Source organism: Tachypleus tridentatus, chromosome 8 (assembly GCF_004210375.1).
Source record: "Tachypleus tridentatus isolate NWPU-2018 chromosome 8, ASM421037v1, whole genome shotgun sequence".
Taxonomy (NCBI): Eukaryota; Metazoa; Arthropoda; class Merostomata; order Xiphosura; family Limulidae; genus Tachypleus; species Tachypleus tridentatus.
In genome coordinates, this window is record NC_134832.1 from 11,056,009 (window position 1) to 11,080,695 (window position 24,687).

The 24,687-nt window shown below is 32.3% G+C and overlaps 1 protein-coding gene across 5 annotated transcripts in view; it reads left to right on the forward strand.

The window, feature by feature from the left end:
- Positions 1-24,687, forward strand: part of Elp1 (elongator complex protein 1) — a 145,892-nt gene that overhangs the window by 58,802 nt on the left and 62,403 nt on the right. For all 5 annotated transcript variants that reach the window (XR_013032332.1, XM_076517610.1, XM_076517611.1 and 2 more), the window contains 7 exons: positions 596-686; positions 890-1,111; positions 17,591-17,761; positions 18,720-18,825; positions 19,064-19,219; positions 19,683-19,789; positions 21,001-21,095. Coding sequence is in view for 4 of the 5 variants with exons in the window: in XM_076517610.1 (XP_076373725.1) it covers positions 596-686; positions 890-1,111; positions 17,591-17,761; positions 18,720-18,825; positions 19,064-19,219; positions 19,683-19,789; positions 21,001-21,095 (948 nt within the window). In the remaining variant the exon portion in view is untranslated. The remainder of the gene's footprint in view (positions 1-595; positions 687-889; positions 1,112-17,590; positions 17,762-18,719; positions 18,826-19,063; positions 19,220-19,682; positions 19,790-21,000; positions 21,096-24,687) is intronic.

Sequence of the window (24,687 nt, forward strand, 5' to 3'; positions counted from 1 at the left end):
TTATGTAGACTTACAAGCACTCTGAATGAATAGACAGTTATGTCAGCTTATCAGCAAAGTTCACTTGTTTGAGTGATTAACACATTCCTTGAAATTTGAAGGTATATTAACAATTTTTTTGAGTTTCATAGATTAATTGTAATTATTCCTTGGGGATATATTTCTGGAAGTATAAAGCATTATTTTCTAATATATGTATGTTATGAATCTGCTAGTGGGTTGTTAAAGTTAACACTAAATAAAGCCAATTTAAATTAGGGAGGTTTTTGTAATTTAAACTGATCTTTGTTTATACATTTGTTTAGTTGTGTACTTATTTTCTAGTCAGGTGTTAAAGACCATTATATATGTAAATAACAGTAGTGTATATCAAGGAATGAAACAAATTTTTTAGGATAATTAAGAGTGACTTTTCATGAATGACAATTTTTAAAATAATTACAGTAAATGTTTATATGCCAATAAGTAATATATGTATACAACAGTTTATTTAAATGTGCAAGTAAACATCACTATTGTTGTACTTATAGTGAATGTGTAAACATCTGCGGATTTGTAATTTTTTGAAAATGATTTTTAATTTTATGTTTCCCAGATTAAAGAAGTAATATGGAATTCAGAGTCTACAATATTAGCTATTTGGGGACAACTAATACAAGAGATAAATGGTTACAGGGAGCACAGAAGTAAGATATCTACTATTATGTGTTTTGTGTTGAATGTATTTTAAGTAAGTCAAAAGACTAATATAAAGCAGTGGATTAATATATATTAATAATATTTACAAAATTGTAATGTAAACATTTAATACCAAACTTCATAACAAAACTCTCTCAGAACTAGGTATTATCCATGCAAGATAGATATTGAATTTGTTTCTTTTATTTAGTTCTACTGTGGACAACCAGCAACTATCATTGGTATTTAAAACAAAGTCTCAACTTTAACAATTATCATGTGACAGCAGTCTTATGGGATGTAATAGACCCATGGATGCTTCATGTGACTTGTGCTGGTGGACAATACCTTTGCTACAAATGGACATGGATAGTAAACCACAGCCAGAGCTGCTCATCTGATGATAATGCATGTGTTGCTGTTATTGATGGAGGTAAGTATTAGGCCATCAAGAAGTTGTCACTTTTTTAGATGATAAAAACAACTTGTATATCAAACCAAAACATTTATTGACCAATTTGCAACTGGTCATGGGTCAAAGACCATGTAATTGCATTTGTTCACTGGCATCAAAATTTTATTGAACTACTATTTTATGAATTTATATCAATACATTTGGAATCGCATTGCAGGTTATAATTCAAACTTTACTATTATGTATGAGTTAATTTCTTAATTTCAAAGTAAATATTAAAATGATACACCTAAATATAGATTTTAGTAAGTCACATGGTATGTTGAATGCAGCATTGTTTAAATTTAGATGTTTATGATGTCAAAAGACAAAGTCTGTAGTTTCATGCAAATTAGGAACTGAAATAACTAATATTATCAAGCTGGAATGTAAAATAAGGACCTTGTATCTTTTTACTTTTAGATATGACTTGTGTACTGAATCAAATGCAGTGGCCTCATTCAACTCTTTCTGTTTTTGGATATGGTTCCTTATATATTCATACCTCAACATATGACGTGAATAATCAATTGACAAGCTAGAATTTCCACTGTTAGGTTTCTTAGCCATTTTAATCTGTGAAAAGGTTACCACATTCTTCTGATCCAAGTTTTCAAGGAATTAGGTTGTGTCTTTAGTCTCCTTGAAGTTTCATATTTTTTAAAATAAAAATACATCTTAGTTACTAAGCTTAATAAATTATAGTGGAATTTTGTGGTATCAGTATAGTTATTTATGATTTTTTGGCTATTCAACTGTATGTATAAAATGTAAAAAAAACATTTGATATCCTTCATGTACAAAATTTTAAAAGGGTTAGCAGCCAATGTACAGCAGCAACTGAGCTCAAAGGTCATAGAGAAAAGATAAAACTGTTTGCTTTACTTCTTGATTTATTGTTCTATATTTTAAGAGAAATAACTTTAATAATATATTTTGAAATAGTAATTGTGTATATATATAAAGTAATGAACTAATCATGAACTTGATATAAAAATTATAGCTTCACGTGACGATATTAAGGTCTTTTTATTTGCAGTTACGCGTTTCATGCTTCACTGATCACACTGCATTGTAAAATGGCGAGAAAATACAGAACATTACTATGTTCAATTGATGATGAGAACGTCATCAGAGTCGCATGATTTGTAAAGTTTTCATTCATAAAAATATTCGTTCCACTTGTTCAGAGGAATTTCATTTAATTCTGGCTTATATTTATGTATAAAATGTTTCTCTATATTTTTTTGGTTTGCTCACGGTCTTTTCCAACCTTATATAATGGTATTACATTGAATTTTGGGTGTTTTTCCTTTGCACATTGGTCTAAATGTTTACTCAGTCTGATTTGTCACACTTCTGGGTGATTTATCTGTTGTCTGTGGATAGTCATTCTGTTCTTTAATTGGTTCCCAGTCTGCCCAATATAATCCAATCCACAACCTGCACATTTTATAAAATATATTAGATTTTTTGATGTACAGTCCATCTCTGTGTTGATATGAAAAGTTTCTCCTGAACTTCTGAATTTTAAGTTTTTGCTTTTCTGAATGAGTTTACATGTTTTGCAAGAAAGAGAATAATAAAGGTATGGAAACAAGTTCTTAATTCAAGAGAGCAATCATATTGGAATAGCTTATGATGTAATAAGGAAGCAGAAATTTTTATGAATGGATTAATAGAGAAAATCCATTGATCCTTAGAAAACATAGACTGACTGAAATTCTTACAGAGCAATAAGTTGAAAGGATATTTGCAAAAATCACGCACTAGCACACATAGATCAGAGATAGAGATATTACCATTCCGAGCAAGTAGAAATGAAGCAAAGGTGGCAGCAATGGACAACAAAATGAATAATTTGATCAAAGAGAAAATAGATGAAATTCTTCAAAATTATTGAAGGGATCTGTGGATAAGTGATTTCAAAAGAGAAGAAGAAAGATCTAAAAAATGATGTAATCAAAAAAGTATATTTTTCTATGAGAAGTATGAAGAAAATTACAGAAATCAAATTTTCAAAAAAAAAGGAAATAAGAATCAAACCCCAACAGGGAATAAGAATCCAAGAACTCGGGTACATTCTAACTATAAAAATCCTACATATGCTCAAGTAGTTCACCAAGATAGGCAAAGCAACACACATAAGCAATTTACAAATCCAAGAAACAGGGAAACAACCAAGATACCAAAATCAGCAGAGGCAGTTCACGCCAACATTTCAACGACAGACAAGGTGTAGGTCACTGTCAAGAAGAACAACAAATGAGTAATTAACCCAGGGAAGGAACAATCAAATTCAAAGATATACACACCCAATAAACCAAAACTTAAGAAATCATGCAGAATACAGAAACAATGGATATAAAAGAAGAGTACTACCAGAACGAAATGGATGGTTTTCAGTGGAGTGGAGGAAACTAAATATGAGTAAAGAATCAAGTCATCAGAATAAATTTTTAGACAGGAATTTATGACCCAAAACGCCCCCATAGAAAGCATAGATTTAGAACAAACTGAACAGAAGCCTACAGTCATATACAATTTGACAAAAAAGAAATGTTCGAAAGCACAAATAAATATCCTGAAAAAAGGACTTAAGTTCTCATCAACCTTACAGCAAAATATAAATGAATTACATACTGATGTAGACACTTTTTGTTACAAATTGAAGCTCTATGAATATCTTCACAAAGAAGAAAACAACAAGGAAGATGACATCAATGTGGAAAATGAAGGGAGTCTAGTGAAAAATAAAAGCAATTTTCATCCCCCAAGTGGCTGCAATACACCCTAGACACCTTTATTTTCTTTCTGCAAAAATATCCATTAGAATCTGGTCAAAACATGCAAGTTAAAAATATAAATAAAAAAGAAAAAGAAGCAATTATTGAATTGAAAAACGACCGCAGCATAGTAATAAAAGAAGCCGATAAGGGAAGTGGGGTGGTACTGATGAACAGTGAGTATTATGCAAAAAGATCAATGAAATGTTGCAGGACTTTGAAACCTACACACAATTAGAGGAAAACTGGCAGGAAGGTATGGTAAAGAAGAAACTGGATAATTTCATAGCAAAATATGCAAAATGCTTGACAACAGAAGAGATCAAATATGTGACCAAATTTGATTTTTCTATTAGCAAATTTTATGGTCTCCCTAAACTGCACAAAAGTAAGGTCGTAAAAAATGCAATATCTAAACAACAAAATGAATACATTGAAGCACAGGACCCAATAGATCTAACTTTTAGACCAATTGTTGCAGGTTCAAACTGCCCAACAAGTCACCTCAGCCATTTTCTCGACATTATTTTAAAACCATTAATACATAAGGTGAGAAGCTATATCACAGACAGTCTAGAATTTCTAACTAAACTCCCAACTACTCTTGAAAATGATGCACTCTTTGATACCTTTGATGTATGTAGCTTATACAATAACATTCCCCATGACCTAGGAAAAATAGCAATACAGTATTAGATTGAAACCTATGCAGAAGACCTGGAAAGTAGATTTGATCATAAGTTTATATTAGATGGCATAATGTTTATTATGCAACACAACACCTTTCAGTTTGACAATGATTACTTTCTCCAAATGAAAGGGACGGCCATGGGAACCAAGGTGGCCCCGATGTATGCCACCCTTATGATGCGGTACATCGAAGAATTCCTTTTGTATCCAAAAATAGCAGAAAGGTATGGAACAGAGGGCTTGATCTATATTCAAGACAGGATTTCTGGATGACTATCTCATCATCTGGAAGCAAGACCTGGGGGATATTTCAGACTTCTACCAGTTATTAAACAACATCAATGATCATATCAAATTTACAATGGAGACCAGTCAACATGCAATACCCTTTCTGGACATTAAAATATACAAAGAAGGCCACAAATTGCAAACAGATATTTATCACAAGGATATGGACTCATTTCAATATTTGAACTTTACATCTTGTCATCCAAGGCACACAAAGACTAACATTCCTTTCAACATGGCCTGGCACATATGTACTATAGTCTCAGACCCCAAAATAAGAGAACAAAGATTGCAAGAATCATCATTTCGCCTTCAATGAAGAAACTACTCAATAACCTTAATTGAGACGGGAATAGATTGGGCCAAAAATATACCAGCGGAAACCCTGAGGACTGTCAAACAAAGAAAAAATGATGACAAAAAAATTACATTTGTACAAGACACAATCCAAATAATCCAGATATTTACAAGATAATCTAAGCATCAAAGGAAATACTCCACGAATCAGTAAAAGAAAGTCTACAAAATCTGGCTAATGCAACTTGGGTGAAAAGCCAGAGACAAGCCCCTAATTTGAAAAGAAATCTTACAATTTCAGAGTTTAAGCAGTCAACCAAGGAAAATGGGGCCAAATGATGTGGTCATCTATGTTGCAAAATGTGAACACATGTTCTGTAATTTCTCGCCATTTTATAATGCAGTGTAATCAGTGAAGCATGAAATGGGTAACTGCAAATAAACGACCTTAATACTGTCATGTGAAGCTATAATTTATATATATATATATATATAATGAATAATAATCGAAAAGTGACTCTATATTACAAAATACCAGTCCACTGTGACATACCCAAGACAGGGAAGACTAAAGGTTAGTTTTATATTATTGGATATATAACATAAGAGCGTGTGCAAGTGCATGTTATGTAATGTTAGTTAAGCATGACTAGAAGGTCAGTATAATAATAAATATATAGCATTATGAAACTTAAGCTACTTAGACTAAATACTAGTATTTTTGTGTTATAATATGTTTTCATTCTAACACAAGAAAGAAACAACATAATTTATATTTCTTTTTTAAGTTGTTTATAATGGTTACAGGGTTGGTTAAGTGACAGACACCACCTAGTTAGGGTATGTAAAATAACATAAAATATACATTCTTACTGAAAACAAACATTTGAAACATATTTAGGATGATTTTGAGATTACAAAAATAATTAGATTTTTAGGATGAAGAATAGTTTTTAATCATAACATGAAATCACTTTGTACTCAGACTACTAATGAAACAGATACAATATTTTCACAAACAAATCTTTAGTTAAAATACATTAAAAATTTGATTTTTTGTACATGAAATACTTGTAATCTTTATTAAAAGTTTACTGAATTTTGTGAAGTTACACATGCAGTATCAAAAGTTATAGTGCACATACTTAATGTGTGTAAATGTGAAGACAAACTCGTATATTATACTCAGTCAGTTGTGAAAGGGTTAAGTAAAATAATCTCCATTTTTATCATTTATGCTTACACATCTTACAGTCTGGTTGTTAATACTATTATTAAAGAAATCACTTTGCTTTGAAGCATAAAACATGTTGATATTCTCTTTAACACCTTCCACATTTGTACAAGTTTTTTCATTAAGAAGGTTTTGCAGAGAAAAAGATAGTAATCTGGTGATACCAGACTTAAAAATATTTTGTTGCATCAAATGTGCCACATGTGAAGGTGCATTGTTGCAGAAAAGAAGATCGTCTTTCCGATTGATGAGTGAAGGACTTGATTTAAACATTTTAGTTGCTGAATGTAGATCTCTGCTTTGACAGTTTGTTGTGGATTAAGGAATTTGAAATGAATTATCCCTCTGATGTCCCACCAAATGCAAAGCATCAATTTTTGTAAATGGAGTCCAGGTTTTGGTGTCGGGGTTGGTTTTGGTCTAGGATTGAGCTGTTGTTTTTGGTATTTAATATTGGCATAGAGAATTCATTTTTCATCACTGGTGACAATTCTGTCACCAATAGTTCACACACATTATGCACCAGAAGAGTTGAACCAACATCCACATGTTGTCAACAATGACCATTGGAGAGTTCATAAGGCACCTAAGCACCTTCTTTATGGTGTTTTCCCATACTACTTAGATAAAATGTTTCATAAAAGGCATGCAATTTCAGGGGATTTTTATGAGAGTGTTGCTTTGGGCTATTTTCAACAAGTGTCTTCAGAGCATCAATATAAATTCCAACTTGTCAGCCCCTGCCATCACAGTTTTTAAGGATTAAGTCACCTGAATGAAATTTACTGAACCATTGTTCATACTTATGAACATTTTAGACATTTCCATAAACTTCTTTAACATTTTTTGTGGTGACAGAGGCATTATTTCCCATCTTGTATTTAAACAGCATTACATGCTAAATTTGTCTCTTGTAGTGTGCCATTACTGAGGGATTAGAGTGATACTAAACTTTAAACATCCCATAGGCTATGCTAATGTAGTATTTAGGTGGTCTATTTAATTACTATAAGTGTTGCATGTTTTTTGAGGGTGGTTAATGAAAGTGTTCCAAAACAACATTAACTTCTTGATTACCTGGTATTAGGATTATTTATATTTCAACAGATCAGTATTTCACTTTGGTTACTAAATATTTAGCCCTACTCACATTTTAAAAATATTGAAACAATGCCTTCATCTTTAAGCTGCACTTCAAAAATGGTATAAGATCTATTTAAGGTTGTTGATGGTAAAATTTCAAGACTGATAGGATGTTTTTAAAGTAAAAACAATACAAATTCACTAAAATGTGCATATATGGAAAAATTTTAAAACAACTCCAATATTTTAGAACAAGAAATATCTTGTTAAAAATATTTTAGTTTTTACTGTTAGAATGCTAAGGTTTATTCAGTGTATAAATCATTGAAATTGTATTTTAAAAATAATTAACATTTTTTTGTATTAAAATATAAGGATTTCCTAGAAAATTTCTAAACTTTGTTAAATGAGTCTAAGTCCTCTTGGTTGTAAAATGTTAAAATTGACTTGGATGTTTCAAGATGTTATAAACATTTTAGAAAATTCTGATGGTAAAATGATAAACTTTATTACAATATGAAAAATAAGACTTAAATTAATTAGAAGCTACTGTGTTCATGGTTTCTACACATATGGAAAACCAGTAAATTTTGTATCTTGTGTTAATGGCAATGGGAAAACATCAGGGGATGCAATTTTCTCAACAAAACAAAACAGGAAAAGCCCTTAATTTGACGTGATCATCTGGTGCTTTTAGGATATTGATGATCAATGAATAAATTATTATTTGCATAATAAAATACTATATATAGGTTTATTCTGTTACACATAATATGATCAATATGCTTTAACATTGTTTTATACCCATCAGTCTTTTTGTTTGCTGTTAATTGTCATGAAGTATAAAGGTAGCCTAAACAAATTAAGTTAAAAATAATCTAGGCTTTCACCTAAATACAGTATAAAGGCTTTGTACCATCTTTTTAAAACTAGGTCATGGAGGATTATTTTACTAGAACCTAAATGTCTTTACAAATAAGTTATTTTAATCCTATAGATTTCAGTGCATTAATAAAATGCTTCCCAGGTCAGTAGTCATTACAGAAACACATAATACTGGGGTTTTATTATGTTATTGATGTACTTATGCAGAAAAGGTTTGAAATATATCAAAATGAAAATGAACATTTTGTTATGCCTGTTTGTTCAAAGATTGAAAATATCTATATAGTTGTAGTGAGTTTTTCTATTTAATTCATATAATGTTTATATTTATTCATATCATTATCAAAAATAACTATAGTAATTATAAGAAATAATAATTTATCAGTAATTTTGTTTCAATTCATTATAAAATAAAATATGCATTGCTAAAATTTCTCTGTAACACTTAACATTTTGATGTGCAGTAAAATTTGGGCAGGGTCATAGCAAGGCAGTTTTTTCAATAGATTGGCAAAAATTTACTAATTACATTAAGTTGCTATATAGTCAGGTTTGTGGAGTTAAAGAAAAGAAAGGAGGAGAGGACTTGTACCATGTGCTGGTGTTATGATGTGGTTGATTGAGTAGATTATTGTTATGGAGGAACTTTGTAACAACATTGAGGCTTCTTTGTGATGGATTTACTATTGTATATTTAATTTAATATCAGTGGTTGTTTGAGTTAAATCTATATTGCAAAATTTCCACATATTCAATAAATTTGAAGAAGATTCTTGAGTGTAAAAATTGACAGTGTACTTACTATTTGAGTATGTAAATACTAGTAATTGTCATTATTGCTGGGTTAGCTGAAATTTCTAGAAATTTACCTGATGCTTACAAACCGACACAATGTGCCAAAATTTTTGATTTGCTGTAGGTGGTATACTCTAAACCTCTGAAACTATAACTGTGAGTAATGCTTATTAATAGGGAAACTACAGACATTATATAACTTCAACAGTGAAAAATTTATGCGTAATCAGTGATAAACTAGCTAGCCTGTTGAGTGAAATGTAGATATATCAATTCAGAATTAATTTGCTCAGCATGAACTCTCATTAAGATATCAGAGAAGTTCTTGGTCAGATAGAAGATTGAATATTGTTTGTAAGAGATTCTCACTGGTTTCTCCACCCAAGGAATTACAGTGCCGACCATTGTCCTCATTCTGAAATTTACATCACCACGTCCATATGCCACCATCAAGGCAGGTTATATTAATTGTAGGGTATGGCCATACATTCCAACCCCTCTCTGATGTTTCCAGTGTCAGCAGTTTGGTCACTCGAAGATGTCATGTTGTGGTTCCTTGACGTGTGCTCCTAGTGGTGGCAAGGACCATGATGCCTATGAGAGTGAACAAACCCTCATCGCATCAGTTGAAATGGCTCTCATCCATTCTTCTTTTGTTTTTGCTCTAAATGGTTGCACGAAAAAGAAAAAGAGGTGCAGCATTTGAAAACGATTCATAACTACGTACCCTGAGGCTCGAAAGTTGCTGTCCACCACTTCATCTTGGACATATGCTGCTGCACTTCATTCCACTACTACAGTGGAATGCAGGTGGATCCCTCTGTGCCTCCAGAAGAATTGATCTCAAACCAAATGAGAAGTCTTGTTACAATGGAACTGTTGTAGTTTACATTCTAAGCTGATTGCTTCCTATTGTCTTGTATGCCTTTACTTACAGGGAACATTTCTGAAACCTGCTGATACAGTCACCTTTTAGCAGTTTTCTTTGTACAGAAATGACACACTATGTGATGGACGAGTGCACGGAGGAGGGCACTGTTAGTTGATCAGCATGCGCCCACCCTGTCTTTGCCACTTGACACACCCTTGGAGGCTTTAGCCATCTGTATTTCTTTGGGTCATACAGTATCTGTTTGTTCTCTTTACCTGTTGCGTAGGGAGACCTATGATCAATCAGACCTTGATGCTGTCATTGAACAGTTGCTTTCTCCCTTTCTGTTCCTGGGGGGCTTTAATGGACATCACCCCCTCTGGGGAAGTGCTGATATTAATAGGAAGGGTCACTCTGTAGAGCTTGTGCTCTCTGATCACAACATTTCTCTTTTCAATACTGGTTCTTCTATTTATTTCAGTCCACTAGTCAGTCCTTTACTGCTATTGATATATCAATTTGTTCCCATTCACTATTCTCCCATTTGTCACGGAGGGTTGACAATAATCTATGAGACAATGATAATTTTCCTATAATTTTGAGAGAGACTGGCCGTCATTGATGCCACTCGACCCGTGTGCCCCAGTGGAAGCTGAATCAAGCAAACTGGATCTCCTTCACTGCTCTCGCAGTAAGTCACCAATAGATGACTGTGTGGCAGCAGTAACTGACTATATTATGTAGGCAGATGCTCATTGGATTCCAAAAAATCTTGACACATTTTCCATGATATCCTCATTCATGGTGGAATCCTGCATGCCACATGGCATGGAAGGCTCAAAAATTGGTATGGGATACTTTTCATAGGTATCCCACACTCTCACACTGCATTGCTTTCCAGCAGGCCCGTGCACATGCACAGTGGGTAAGGCGTTGAAGCTATTAAGTTCACAACCAGCATATTTTCTATCACTAGTTCCAAAATCATATGGGAAAAGATTTGAAAGGTCAGTGGGCAATATAATTCTGTTCACCTCTCGATCTTGCTCTCTGATTGCCAGGAAGTAGCTGATACCCGGAGCATTGCCAATATTCCAGATTAAAGCTTTTGCCAGGTATCTAGCACTTCTGTTTCATCCTCCATCTTCTTAGCCATCAAGACTTGGGCAGAGGGATCACCTCTTTTCTTTTGAGCTGATTGTCCCTCTGACTATAATCATCCCTATACATTGGTGGAACTCAAACTGACCCTTCCTCGGTCTGCCAAGACATTGGTCTGACCTGATGATGTACACTATGAAATGCAGAGCTGGCTATCTCCTGCTTCTCTTGCTATTCTTTTGATTGTTTTTAACTGGATCTGGCAGGAAAATATTTTTCCTGATGCCTGGCATCAGGCTATTGTCCTACCTTTCTCTAAGCCTGGGAAGGATCCCCAGATTCCTTCAAACTACCGTCTAATTGCTTTGACGAGCTGTCTCTGTAAGATCTTAGAGAGGATGGTTAATGCTTGTCTTGTTTGGTTTCTCGATTCAAACAAGTCCTCTCACCCACCCAATGTGGGTTACGATGACAGCGCTCCACTGTGGACCACCTAATTCGACTTGAAACGTCAATCAGAGAAGCCTTTCTGAATGACAACAACTTGCTTCAATATTCTTTGACATTGAGAAGGCTTATGATACAACATGAAGGTATGGCATTTTGCGAAACCTCCATTTATATGGGTTACATGGTTATTTGCCCATTTTTATTAAACAATTTTTAATGGACAGGCGATTCCAAGTTCGTATGGGTTTAACACTTTTCAGCTCTTTTCTGTAAGAACTTGGAGTCCCTCAGGGCTGTGTTTTGAGTGCTACACTTTTCAATGGGCTCTATGTCGACAACTTTCACATTTCATGTCAGTTGTCGAACATGAGGTATATTGAGTGGCAACTACGAACTCCTCACAATCGTTTATTGAAGTGGACCACTGCAAATGGCTTTAATGTCTCTCTGTGTAAAACCATTTGCATGCACTTTTTCTGCCAACAGGATATTCACCTTGATACTGCACTCCGTATCGGTAAAGTAGTGCTTCCTGTGGTCCCTGAGACAGTTTTTGAGACTTATCTTTGACTGTAAGCTGACCTTTTATCACATGTTAAGCAGCTATGGATCAAGCGTACAAGAGCACTGACTCTCAACGACAGCACCATTTTAAACATGTTTTGTTTAAAGGTTTATCCGTAACGTTAGTTAATGTTATTGGCAAAGGTGACATTGTCCACCTTAGAAATGTTTTAGTTTTTTAAAGTCCATTAACCTTTTTAATGCTAATTAAGTTTTTTAATTTATACATTAGATGTTTTTCTAATGTGATTCCTTTTTAAGAATCAAAGTCCATCTTGTTCAGTTCGAAATTAGAAAATGGCTGTAACATCAAGTAACTCAAAACCAGGACTGGAAAGGTCAACTTCAGGTGTTTAACGCTTATGTTTGACTACCCATTAGTCATCCTGACGAGTTATAATAATTAAAACTGTGCTAAAAGTCTTAAAACTTGTATTATTTTACTTTCTGTAATTGGTATAACATCAAATAACTCGAAACCAGGAGTGGAAATGCTAAGTTCAGGTGACCAACATTGATTATTGAACTACCTGTTAGTCTTCCTGGCGAGTTATGATAATTACAATTATGCTACAGAAAGTCCTTTACAACTTGTATTACTGTAGTTTTTCTCTTACTGCTGTAGACTAGATGTAAAAATTGGATTTAATGTTATTTATGTTTTTTAATTCAAAAAATAAACTTTGCCTTGTTTATGTTAATTTCCTTTTATGAAGTTTAATAATTTCATTTTACTTTTACAACAACTTTGTAATAATCTTTATTGTAAATTATATGTTTATATCAAGAAAGAAAACTGTATATATCAATATTGTTGGCAAACATCATAAATTTGATACATGTCTATGTAATTTAAATTGAAATTGATTTCAGGCTATTTCAAATTGTAATACACTACATTAAATTGAGGCTCATCTGAGATAAATTATGATACATAACAATAAATTTAGGCTTGTTCAGGATCTGAATCAGAGACAAGTTTTGATCTAAATTAAAATTCTAATCTTATTTATCAAGGATTTTTTGAATCACCATGCCTTGAACAACTAGAAAGATAAAACAAATTAAATTGCTCAAAACTGCCAAAGTTTTAAAATTAGAGGTTAAGAAATGACTAAGAAAAAATGAACTAAAAAGTGTATTATCAAAATACTAGTTGAGGACTTGTTGTCTGTGGAAGCATTAGGGGAATACTCTAGTGATTCCACCAGTCATTTGGGGTTGAGTGATAAAGATAAGTTAGAGATCTAGATAAAACTGAAACATTTTGATCTAGAACAAGTTTGTATAGAAGATAAAAGACAAATTAAACGTTTTGAGGCTCAACAAGCTATTTGAAGCTGAGAAAGAACAAGTTTGTATTAAAGCATTAAGAGAAAGTAAACATTCTCGAGGCTGAAAAAGCCAGTATTGAAGTCGAAAAAAGTAAGTTTGTATTAGTTGAGACAAAGTGTAAACTTTTAACTCGATATATTAAAGTAACACAATTTAATGAAAATGAAGTTTGCAGATATTTTCAACATTTTGAGAAAGTTGCCCAAACTGTTGACTGGCGTACTGAAAAAATAGTCATTATTATTATAGAGTGTTTTGGCTGGTAAAGCACAAGAAGCTTATTCTGCTCTCTCTATAGAAGATTAAAACAGTTATGATAAGGTTAAAGTAGTGATTTTCAAGGCATACAAGTTAATACTAGAGGCTTATGAGCAAAAGTTCAAGGTTATTGCAAGCAAGATAATTAAACTTATACTGAATTTTCCTGTGAAAAACAGGTTTATTTTGATTGATGGTGTAATTATATGCATATTGATAACAGTTTCAACAAACTAAGACAATTATGTTTAATTGAGGATTGTAAATGTGCACATGATGACTACAAAACGTATTTGGATGAAAAGAAAGTTGAAACCTTACAGGAAACAGATGCTCTTTCCGATAATTACACTTTAACACATAAAAACATTTTTCTTAAAAATAAATTCCTGCTACCTCAGCGAAAACATGTATGTGTTCAATCTACTAAAGTTGAGAAAATAAAAAAAAATCAAACTTCTTGAATTTGAAATCTAACAGCAAGATAAATTTTCATCAAAACCATCATTGCCCTTTGCCATTTTTGTAAAAAAAAACTGGCTATATCACATCTGGTTGTTGGTGTTTGTAAAAGAAAAGGAGGTAATACCTAGTGTGTTTACGTTCACATGTGGATATAGTTTCACCAGATCACCCAATGTTGTTGATTTGGGTGCTATTATAAAGGCCGATGTACTTAGGGAGAATTTAGATCTTTTGTGTCTGTTGGTTCTGTATCTTTGACAAATCACACTGCTAGTCCCATACTCATACATATTCTATGTGAAACTGGAGCAACTCAATCATTGCCTTTAGATTTGAGTTCTATCACTGGTGAGTCTGTTATTGCTCAGGGTATTAAGGGTAGCTTTGTTAATGTTTCTCTTCATAACATTTATTCAACATCAGACCTAGTTTCAGGACCAGTTGTGGTTGAGTAAGATATATTCTACCAATTGAGGGTGTATCACTATTGTTGGAAGATGATGTGGCCAAGGGAAAAGTTTTTGCCAAACCTAAAATGGTTAGTGAGCTAAACAGTTTCATATAAGAATCATTATTTTATTGAGGAGAATATGGATGTTTCCCTTGTGTTCTAAGAAATTAAGCCTAAAACTAATGATAGACATGCACTCAGAAGATGATATTATAGATTTATCTCAGACATATTTTTTTGATCCGACAGGGATCTTATGGATAACTGTCCTACTAGCGATTGTTTGAGGAGTGACAGTGATGGAGGAGAGCAATCTGGTTTGTCTGGTGAAGTTCTGTTTGCTAAAAGTAGACTGGTCACTGAACAAGAACAGGATTTGTAGATCTCTTCACTACTTAAATATGTAGTCCTAAACATTAACTGGATAATGTTCCATGTGGGAATTTTTTCAAAAAATGGTGTTCTTGTGAGGAAATGGAGACCATTAGATGTGCCTTCTTTAGAGGCTTAGGCTATAGTTTATATTATAGTTGTCCCCAAAGCATATCATTCTGGAATTTTGAAAGTTGCCCATGAACCCCTCACTGTAGGTCATTTAGGTGTTAACGAGACATGTGACAAAATGATGAGACATTTCTTTTTGTCAAAAATTAGACAAGATGTTTCTCAGTTTTGTAAAATTTGTCATACCTCCCAGTTGTTCTCAAAACCTAACCAGAAATTTTCTGTTGCTTTGAAATCTATCCCATCTTTTAAAGAATCCCTCAGTTATCTGATTGTTAATTGTATTGCACTTTTACCAAAAAGATAACATTTGTGCTGATGCACTTTTACATGCTGTGTAATTTTATGATCATAAAGTTATTTGATTTGATTGTGTTATATATTACCATGATTACTGAAGTTGTATAATTGTTTGACAGTGTATTTTGTCTAATGTTTTGTTTGAAATTTATATATATATCATCTTCGTTAAGAATTGTCTACTGCCAATTTTTAATTCACTAAGGAAGGAGGTGTTATATATTTGGAATTGTGTGTAACTTATATTGTTAAATCTGTGTTGTGAAATTCCCACCTATTCACTAAGTTTTAGAAGATTCTTGACTGCAAGAATCAGGAATGTACTATGAGTGTGCATGTAAATACTAGTGATCATCAGTATTGCTAGGCCAGCTGAAATTTCTAGAAATTCACCTAACATTTATAAACCATTATGATGTACCAGGAGATAGTAAATATTGTTGGTTCGTTTGAAAGCTATAACTTTAAGTAATTATTATTTATTGTGAAACTACAAATATTTGACCAGGAACTTTTATATATTTTGAATATTATAAACCATTTAACTTCAGATAATTAACATTAACCATTAGTATTTTTATGAATACATTATATTACTTCAGCAGTGAAAAACTTGCATGGTCAATGAAGAGTTAGCTAGCTCGCCATTGAGTGAATTGTACCTATATCAATTCAGAATTAATTAGCTTGTCATAAACTCTTGATAAGATACCATGGAAGTTCAGGATCAGATAGAAGACTCAATATTGTTTGCAAGTTTGTGCTACTTTTGTATGCAAATTATTTGTAATGACCTTTATTATAAGTTTTATTGTTTGTTTATTAAAGTATATTTGTATTAAGAAAGAAAAATGTATATTAATCTTGTTGGCAAACATAAAAAATTTAACTTACAATTTAACTCGGTTTCAGGCTATTTGAAATTTTAGTATGCAATATAATAAATTGGAGGTTTGTTCAAAATGCATTATAATATGTAACAGCCTGTAGTGAAAACAATAGAACTGGGGAGAGGCTGGATCCATGAATGATGAGTTTGAGGTTTAAAACTGTAACCAAGTGTGTTTGTTGGGTGAAGGGTAGAATGGAGATCAAGTATATCAAGATGGTTTCATTGCAGGATAGGTAACTTGAGTTCAAGTTAAACTAATGAACAGTAACTTTTCAGGACAGAATGGGTTGTGATTGAATGCCAAATGTTAGCTATGTGGGAAAACCAAAGCACCTGGAGAAAAACACACTTTTGAAAAAAATCAGATTATAAAAATATTAAAATAATGTTTCATTCACTGAAGTAATGGTATGACACATGGAAAGTTTTCTGACAATACAGAACTATTTGTTATCCATGAAGATTTGTAGAAAAATTTGAACTTGCACCTGTGAATAATTGACTCCATCCTATTTACCTTAAACTCTTTAAGTTAATATATCAAATGTCTTGTTCCTTTTCTGTAAATGAATTTATTTGTATGTTAAAAACAGCTTGCTTTATCTGTATGAAACAATATATGAATAATGTTTTGCAATTTTACAAGTTATTGTAATTTATAATTCAATTATTTATAAGAAGCATAGATCAAATGGTCAAAGAATAACATTTTGTTCACAGAAAGGTCTGGGGAAAGTTGGATAATTTCATTCTGCCTAAAGTGTGGGAAGCATGTGATTGCAGAATGTTACTGTTAACTTGGGTGGATAATATTTAGAAACCTTAGAATTAAACCCTTTTGGAGCTGTTAATAATCAAAAGTTAGGATTGACTGAGAAAGTTTGTATAATTAAATTTTCTTGCTTAGAAAATTAATTACCAGTTAAAGAAGTGCAAGAATGTAACTGATGTTGATAAGTAAACAGGACTTAACTTTTGACAGTGTAAAGGAATCATTTATAAGCTGCAGGATTTAATTTATTAAAAACTTACCAAAGAGTAGTTTATGCTAAGAAATTCATATTTTCAAGCAATTAAAAATAACTGCCTGAAATTTGTGTAAATATTGTAACTCATACTGGATATTAATGTAGCAGTAAGTTGAACATTATATTTGACTTTCATATATATGTGTGATATAAAACACATTACATTTTTATTTTTGTTCAGCTCATCTAAAGATGACACCGTTTCATCAAACAGTCATTCCCCCACCAATGTGTGCGTATGAGTTAGAATTTCCAGATACTATATCTCAGGTTGTTTTCCACCCCAAAGTTGCAAGCACCTACGACATGCTTGTAATTTTATCAGATGGAAGAGTAGCTCTGTGTAATAAGAGTTAGTATTCGTTTATTTACATTTTGCTATTAAAGAACCAAAAAAAGATGAGTCTCATGGTACTTGAGTGAAATGTACTTTTCATTTCATTAATACTTGATAATGAACACTGCATTATTTATTTTTTGATAAATTGTCGCATCATTTCAGTAAATGTTTTGAAGTAAAGTATAACTTTACAAAAGTGTTTTTTTATGTAACTTTGTTAAGAATACATTAGAAGTAGCTCATTAAAGTTTATACATACAGATTCCTCTTTAAACTAGGTTTTCTGCTATGCAGGTGATACATAAATGAGAAAAGATATGTAAACTGTAATAAAAGAAAAACTTGTTTTTCATTTAGAAGGTTCTAGAGACTATCAAGATGAAATATGAAAAGTTTTATATGAAATAAATTATGTTCAACATAAAACTCATCTTTAACTGAGTAAAGACCTAAGGACATTCACATAATACTGTGTTATAAATCTGGCCTTTTGTATACAATAGACCTACCTTTTATGAAGGTATATTGGATTAAATTCCAAATTATAATTAACATAATTACTGTATGACTTTACATATGTAGGGGCAGTCAACTAGACTGACTCTGTTAGGAAAAGGTTAATGTTTGACAGATAAAGTTCATCTAGAAGTATATTAATATCTAATATCTAATTCATGTAAAAACTGACATAATATAGAGGACAGTTAAAAGTATGGTTGAATAATGTTGAAACCTTTTATTGATCATTTATATTTTCGTTCTTTTTTCCTAGTTTTTTTAAAATTTAAATTCTTTTTACTAAGAAAACATCTTGCATAGCTCAGAACAACTGGAAGCAATTGTTTTTTTATTTAAAAGCAAAAAAGTAAACAAATACTGATGTTGAAGTAGTAAATCAATAAATGACAAAAAGTCTGCACCATTATGATTTAAAAATCTGCCCAAAAATTCATATGTGCTTATGTTTCAGAGTATAGCTCTGCTACTCAGGAAGACTGTTGTGTAATTGTAAAAAATGCAGGAGGAAATTACTTCAAGAAGCAAGATCTTGTACACTGTGTGACCAGCTTATTCAGGTAAGATCCTTTTTTTTTTCTTCCATGGATGAAGATGTATACTTGGTTGTTGTGTGATATGGATAACTATTCATGTTCTATGTTTTTACCCCTGAAGTTTTTTGTGATTTTTCATGGTGGTTGAAAGCTATCCTATTTTATCCAACATAAGATCAAACTTGTCCCAGAAAGTGAAATCTGGGTTTTGTTTTAATTATGCTATTTGCTGCAGTTGTGATTTGGTATCTTTATTCTTCAGGGTTCATTGGAGTGATATGATCAATATTCCATTGATTCCATTGTGTATACATCATTGGACCTGTGTTGCTGATAATACTGTATTATGTGCTTCTCCTCTTCAGAGTAGAACTGCCTTATTGTCTGTACATATAGGCTCAGAAAAAGCACTGGGAAGGTATGAGCTTAAAATTTACCTAGCTCTATGCTTTGTTACAGAAAGTGTGTACAGCACTGTAACATAAATTACCATTAATTTGTGTTAATAAAACAATATACTCTTTTGCAGATTACTAACTTTTCAAAACCAAAATTTTTTGGAGTTTTAATGTATAATATTCTTATGTATGTTTTTATGTGCTGAAAATGGAAGTTTTCAGACATGCAGTAGAAATGCAGAAGCTTCACCAAAAGTTTTCTTTTTGCTTCATCTCATGTTTTTTGTAAACAATTTACACATTACTTATTTCAAACAGAATGATAAGTGTTGAAGATAATGAGTTTTATATAGTAATTATTAAACATTAACATTTATCTAATGTACAAACTAATGAGATTAAAATCTTTCACAGATATCAGTTTTTTTTCATGATATAGAAATATATTTACCATTGACTAATTGATGTTTTCTTACCCTCAAGATTGATATCGATGTTGAAAGCTCCTTTGGTAAACATCTGTACAAACAGTGATGGTGGCATTGTGGCTTTACAACTTACTGATGGTCTTGTGTTAAAATATAGTCTTGGTAAGTACATTGTTACCTTATGTACATCATAATTAGTATATCTTTTTGTTAAGCTACTATGACTTGCAGTCAAAAAAAATAACATCTGACCTGTAAGAAAGCATTATAATTTTTAAAATTAAATGCTATGCTATTCTAAAGTTCTTAAAATTGACAAGTAAGTTAACAGATCACAATAACTGCAGTTTGATGAGATTTGTATGTTGAATATGAAGAATAGGTCATCGTTGCCCAAGAATGGAGACTGAACACATTTCTCTTAGTAACAAAAACAACAGTCTATTTCATTGTAGATCAGCTTTATTTGTAGATAACTGAGGCTAAGAGCCAACAACTTCACTGGATAAAATGAAGAAAAAGCTGTTAATTGAATTTTAAGTTCTATCAGAACTTTCTATAGTGCCACATTACTGGGCTAGTTCTATTAAGAAGATAAACCAGCATTTTCAGCATGTTTGTCTTAACACATGAAAATCTGACTAGTGAATTATTCAGGAAGTAGTCAGGGAATAAAAGATGAGTCCTGGATTTTAACATTTTAACTTGGGCAGAAAACTATAAAGGAAAGACTAATAAGTTCAAGGTTGGGCACTTACTGTTCATCCAGAATTTACAATAAAGACAAAACTGTTTAGTAAATTTTTGGAACAAAAGATATAAAGAATAAAGATATATTTATATAATAACCTATGGATGGGTGTACTTTGTCTACATATTATGATACTAAACCTAACAGTTGTATTCATTTTAACTTTAAGAGAAATTAATAAAACAGACCAAGTAGTATTTCCCAACTTTTTTGATATAAGAAAATTATTTTTTGCAATATGAAGAAATTATTGTGAATATCTGAGTAAATTTTAAAGATACTGAATTTTAATACTCTGCTTTTACTTGTGTATGGAAAGAAAAATAATCTTAGTCATACTTAAAGGTATGACTTACATGTAACTTGTTTGCTCACTCATTCAAATTGCACTTGCTTGCTGATCCCTGTGTGTGTCTTCCTGTAACTCATCTCTTTGTTTTTATTTCTATTACTTATTTATCCTTTGTACCTTTTACAGAATCTCTCAATTTGTTTTTCATAAAAAAAGATGCTGGATTTTTTCTACCTCCCTATCACAGTTAATTATGATTCAATCAGTATCTGTTTAAATAATCAGTAAAAGCAACTATTATTTTTTTGTATGCTGCTGTTATTATTTTAGATACTGAGGCCATCTCTCCGTGGGCTACAGAACAAGGTGATTTGCAGTTTCCACAACCCTGTAGTACCATGGTAGTTTGTAAAGTAGCAGGAAAGGTAATTTTATGCTATGGTAGTTTGCAAATAGAAAATTTAGTATTGTGTTGTGACATTTTGTTGAGTAGCTGAAAAGTTTTTTTCATACAATAAGAGTTTGTAAAATAGCAGAAAATGTATTATTACTGCATGGCAATTTGGTATGTAGTAGAAATGTTATTTTCATACTCTGGTAGTTTTTAAAATAAGAGGAAATTTAACATTGTAATGTGATACCTAATAATTCTTGATGATGAGAAACCTACTTGAAATAGAAATGTATTTCAGAACTAATGGTATGAGTATTAACACTTTTATTGACAAGGAGAGAACAATGTTTTGACCTTCCTAGATCATTGCCTGGTCAAGAAAAAGAGAGTTTGCAAGTGACCGTTGCCGGACATGTCTTAGGGACAAGAGTATAAATGGGTACGGGATTGTAGAGGGCATTGCAATTAGATGCTAGGTTATTAATTAGTATAGGTATAAAGATGTTCCTTTGTATTGATTCAATTTTGGTTTTAGTTGCTGTATAGGTAGGGCTTCTTTGATTTTGTGTTTGTTTACATTTATTTCCCTACTTAGTAGGTGGGTGTTTTCTATGGTTTTGTTATGTTTATTTGATTTGCAGCATTCAAAAATGGGTGAAGCTGTTTATTTGTGTTCTTTGATTCCAGTTTCCATTTTTCTGCTTGTTTCTCCAATGCAACAACTGCCACGACTTCTATATTGTTTGTTTTTAATTCAAAAATTAAACTTTGTTTTGTTTTACCTTAATTTCCTTTCATGAATTTTAAAAATTTTACTTTAATTTTAACTTTTTACCTGATGTTTGGCACAGATAGCCTAACTATAAAACACTAAATCAACCAACTAACCAACCCTAAGACGTGTCCAGCAACGCTCACTTGCAAACTCTCTTAACCTGAAGATGATGTAGGAAGGTCGAAATGTTGATCTCTCCTTATCAGTGAAAGTGTTAATACTGATTCCAGCCATTCTGAGATGCATTAATACCTAATAAATTAGCAGAAAATGTTGTATTTATACTATGGCAGTTTGTAAAGTAAGTAAGTTGAGATATAGTAAAATATATATGTAAAAACGGCTGGTTTGGGCTGAGAACATTTTTATGTAGAGGAGTGAACAATGTTTTGACCATCTTCGGTTATCGTCAGGCTTACAAAGAACGTGTCCCAAGCAATAATGTTCAACAGAATCAATAAGGATCTGCATTTTGGAAAGAGACTCGCGTTACGTATACATTAGTATTCTCCATGAAATCTGGGTCATTCCATGCCAACTCACCCAGCAGATACAAAATCACTTGGCAGTGTGGAAAAACATTTAGCAACTCTTTCTGATGCAAAATATTTATAAATTCAGATCATAAACATGTTTTAAGATCAGGGATTTAGAATACCCAAGTCAGAGACATTCTTTTACTAAATGACATTGTGAAACAAAAAATGTGGGTCAACTTGAGACATCAAGACCATCCAGAAAGACACCAACATGCAACAAGTGTTTTGTAACAGATAAGAATCTACGAGCACAAAAGTAAGTAAGAGAAGTATTTACGTGTCTCAGATGATAATATTCAACATAATCATTAAGAATTTACATCTGGGAAAGAGACACAGGTTACGTATACATTAGTATTCTCCGTGAAAGTTGGGTCATTCCATGCCAACTCACCCAGAAAAAAGAATTTTTCCCAGTTCATGTCATAAATTTTCTTGAGAAAATTCAATCAAAAACTTCATTTTGGTTTATTCAGCCATGCAAAATTCTAAAGTGTGTGTTTCTCATTATAGAAAAGCCACATCGGGCTATCTGCTGAGTCCACCGACAGGAATCTAACCCTTGATTTTAACGTTGTAAATCCGGCAAAATCATAAAGCTGTATAGCATAGCTGACTAAATGAAAATGAAGTTTTTGCTCACTTTTTTCAAGGTAATCTATGACATGAACTGGGAAGCCCTAGGTGAGTTGGCATGGAATGACCCAACTGTAAAATGAAATCAGCGTTCGTGCTTTTCTGTATAAAGACATACCATTCATGTTGCTTGACTCAACACCTATAGAAACGGGTACTAGAAAACTATTGTTCTCGTACATTACATGGCTTTTGGACATGACAACCTTTTAAGGAACCTTTATCTATAAAAGCTACATTGCAGGACTATTGCCAAGATGCAAGGTTGTCAGATAGAGCATGACCAAATGTGGCAACATACATTATGATGACATGATGAGGCTTCAGAATTATTTTTATTTAATGCTGTTCAACCTCTGTATTAAGCTATATATGCATATATTTTTTGCATGTTGCTTTATGTACACTTAAATTACTTTTTTTTCCTGTTTTTGTTATTGCCATTATTTATACTTAAACTTTCAATTATTGTGTTTAGATCACATCAAACTGTCATGCATTCTATATCTGTATATATTTTACGGTCCTTTTGTCCGTCTATACTTAACTTTTATTTTCAATTGCTACAATGCTCTTCCAATTACTTCATTATATTTTCGGTGTTATTGAAATAATATATTTTTATTTTATTTTAATGCCAATTTCCTTAAACAAACAAAAAATAAAAAACTTGAGCCCTAGGTCTAGATAGAGAATTGGAAGGCCACCAACTTTCTTTCTCGATAAAATTAGTTTTATTGATTTTATTTAGAATTCAGAGGTAAGAGTATTTTCAAACTTATGCGCATATGGACTAAATGGCCAGATCAAAGAACCGTGAAGGTTAGGTTCAGCCGCCCCTTATTTTACAAAACTCTCAGAGGAAAAGGGAACCAGTAAGCATTATGCATAGATACAAGTGTTTTGTTCACCTTTGAGTCAAAAACATGAGTGACCATCCTTCAGGCCCAGCATAACTAGGTGGTTAGGGTGCTTGATTCGTAATGTGAGGGTCACAAATCCGAGTCACGCTCTATTTCCCGTGGCAGCATTATAAAGTGACGGTAAATCTAGTTACGTTTTGGTAAAAGAGTAATCCAAGAGTTGTTGGGGAGTGGTGATGACTAGCTGCCTTCCCTCTAGTCTTACACTGCTAATTTAGTGATGACTAACACAGATAGACCTTGTGTAGCTTTGCGCGAAATTCAAAACAGACTGGTCTTTCTTATAACGCAAAACCATTTTGGTACAAATTTTTAATTTTCTGGTCTATTACCCTGTACAATAACCATGAGGCAACGCCTGGTCATTCACAATGAAATAAATATCACATATACACACACTTTCCATTGTGATATTTATTTACACTTATGTTCGACAGGTAGCTGTAAGTATTCTGTAATAATATATAGACTCAAGGAAACTAACCAGAGAATAAATTATAAATTAAACGGAAAAAGGTAACAGAAAACAGAATACCACAGAAAAAAAATTGTTTACTCACAAATAATTGCTGGGCTGTTTAACATGTTTCACAGTTTATGAGCTCGTTATGTAGAGCGGATGGAAAAAGCAAATCTGCTCAAGACGAAAACAGGTATTAAAATCATTATTTATTACACTTTTGAATTGGAAAGAAAGTTTCTTTGTATGATATAGCACAATCTTTGTGAAATTAGTACAACTTGATTCAA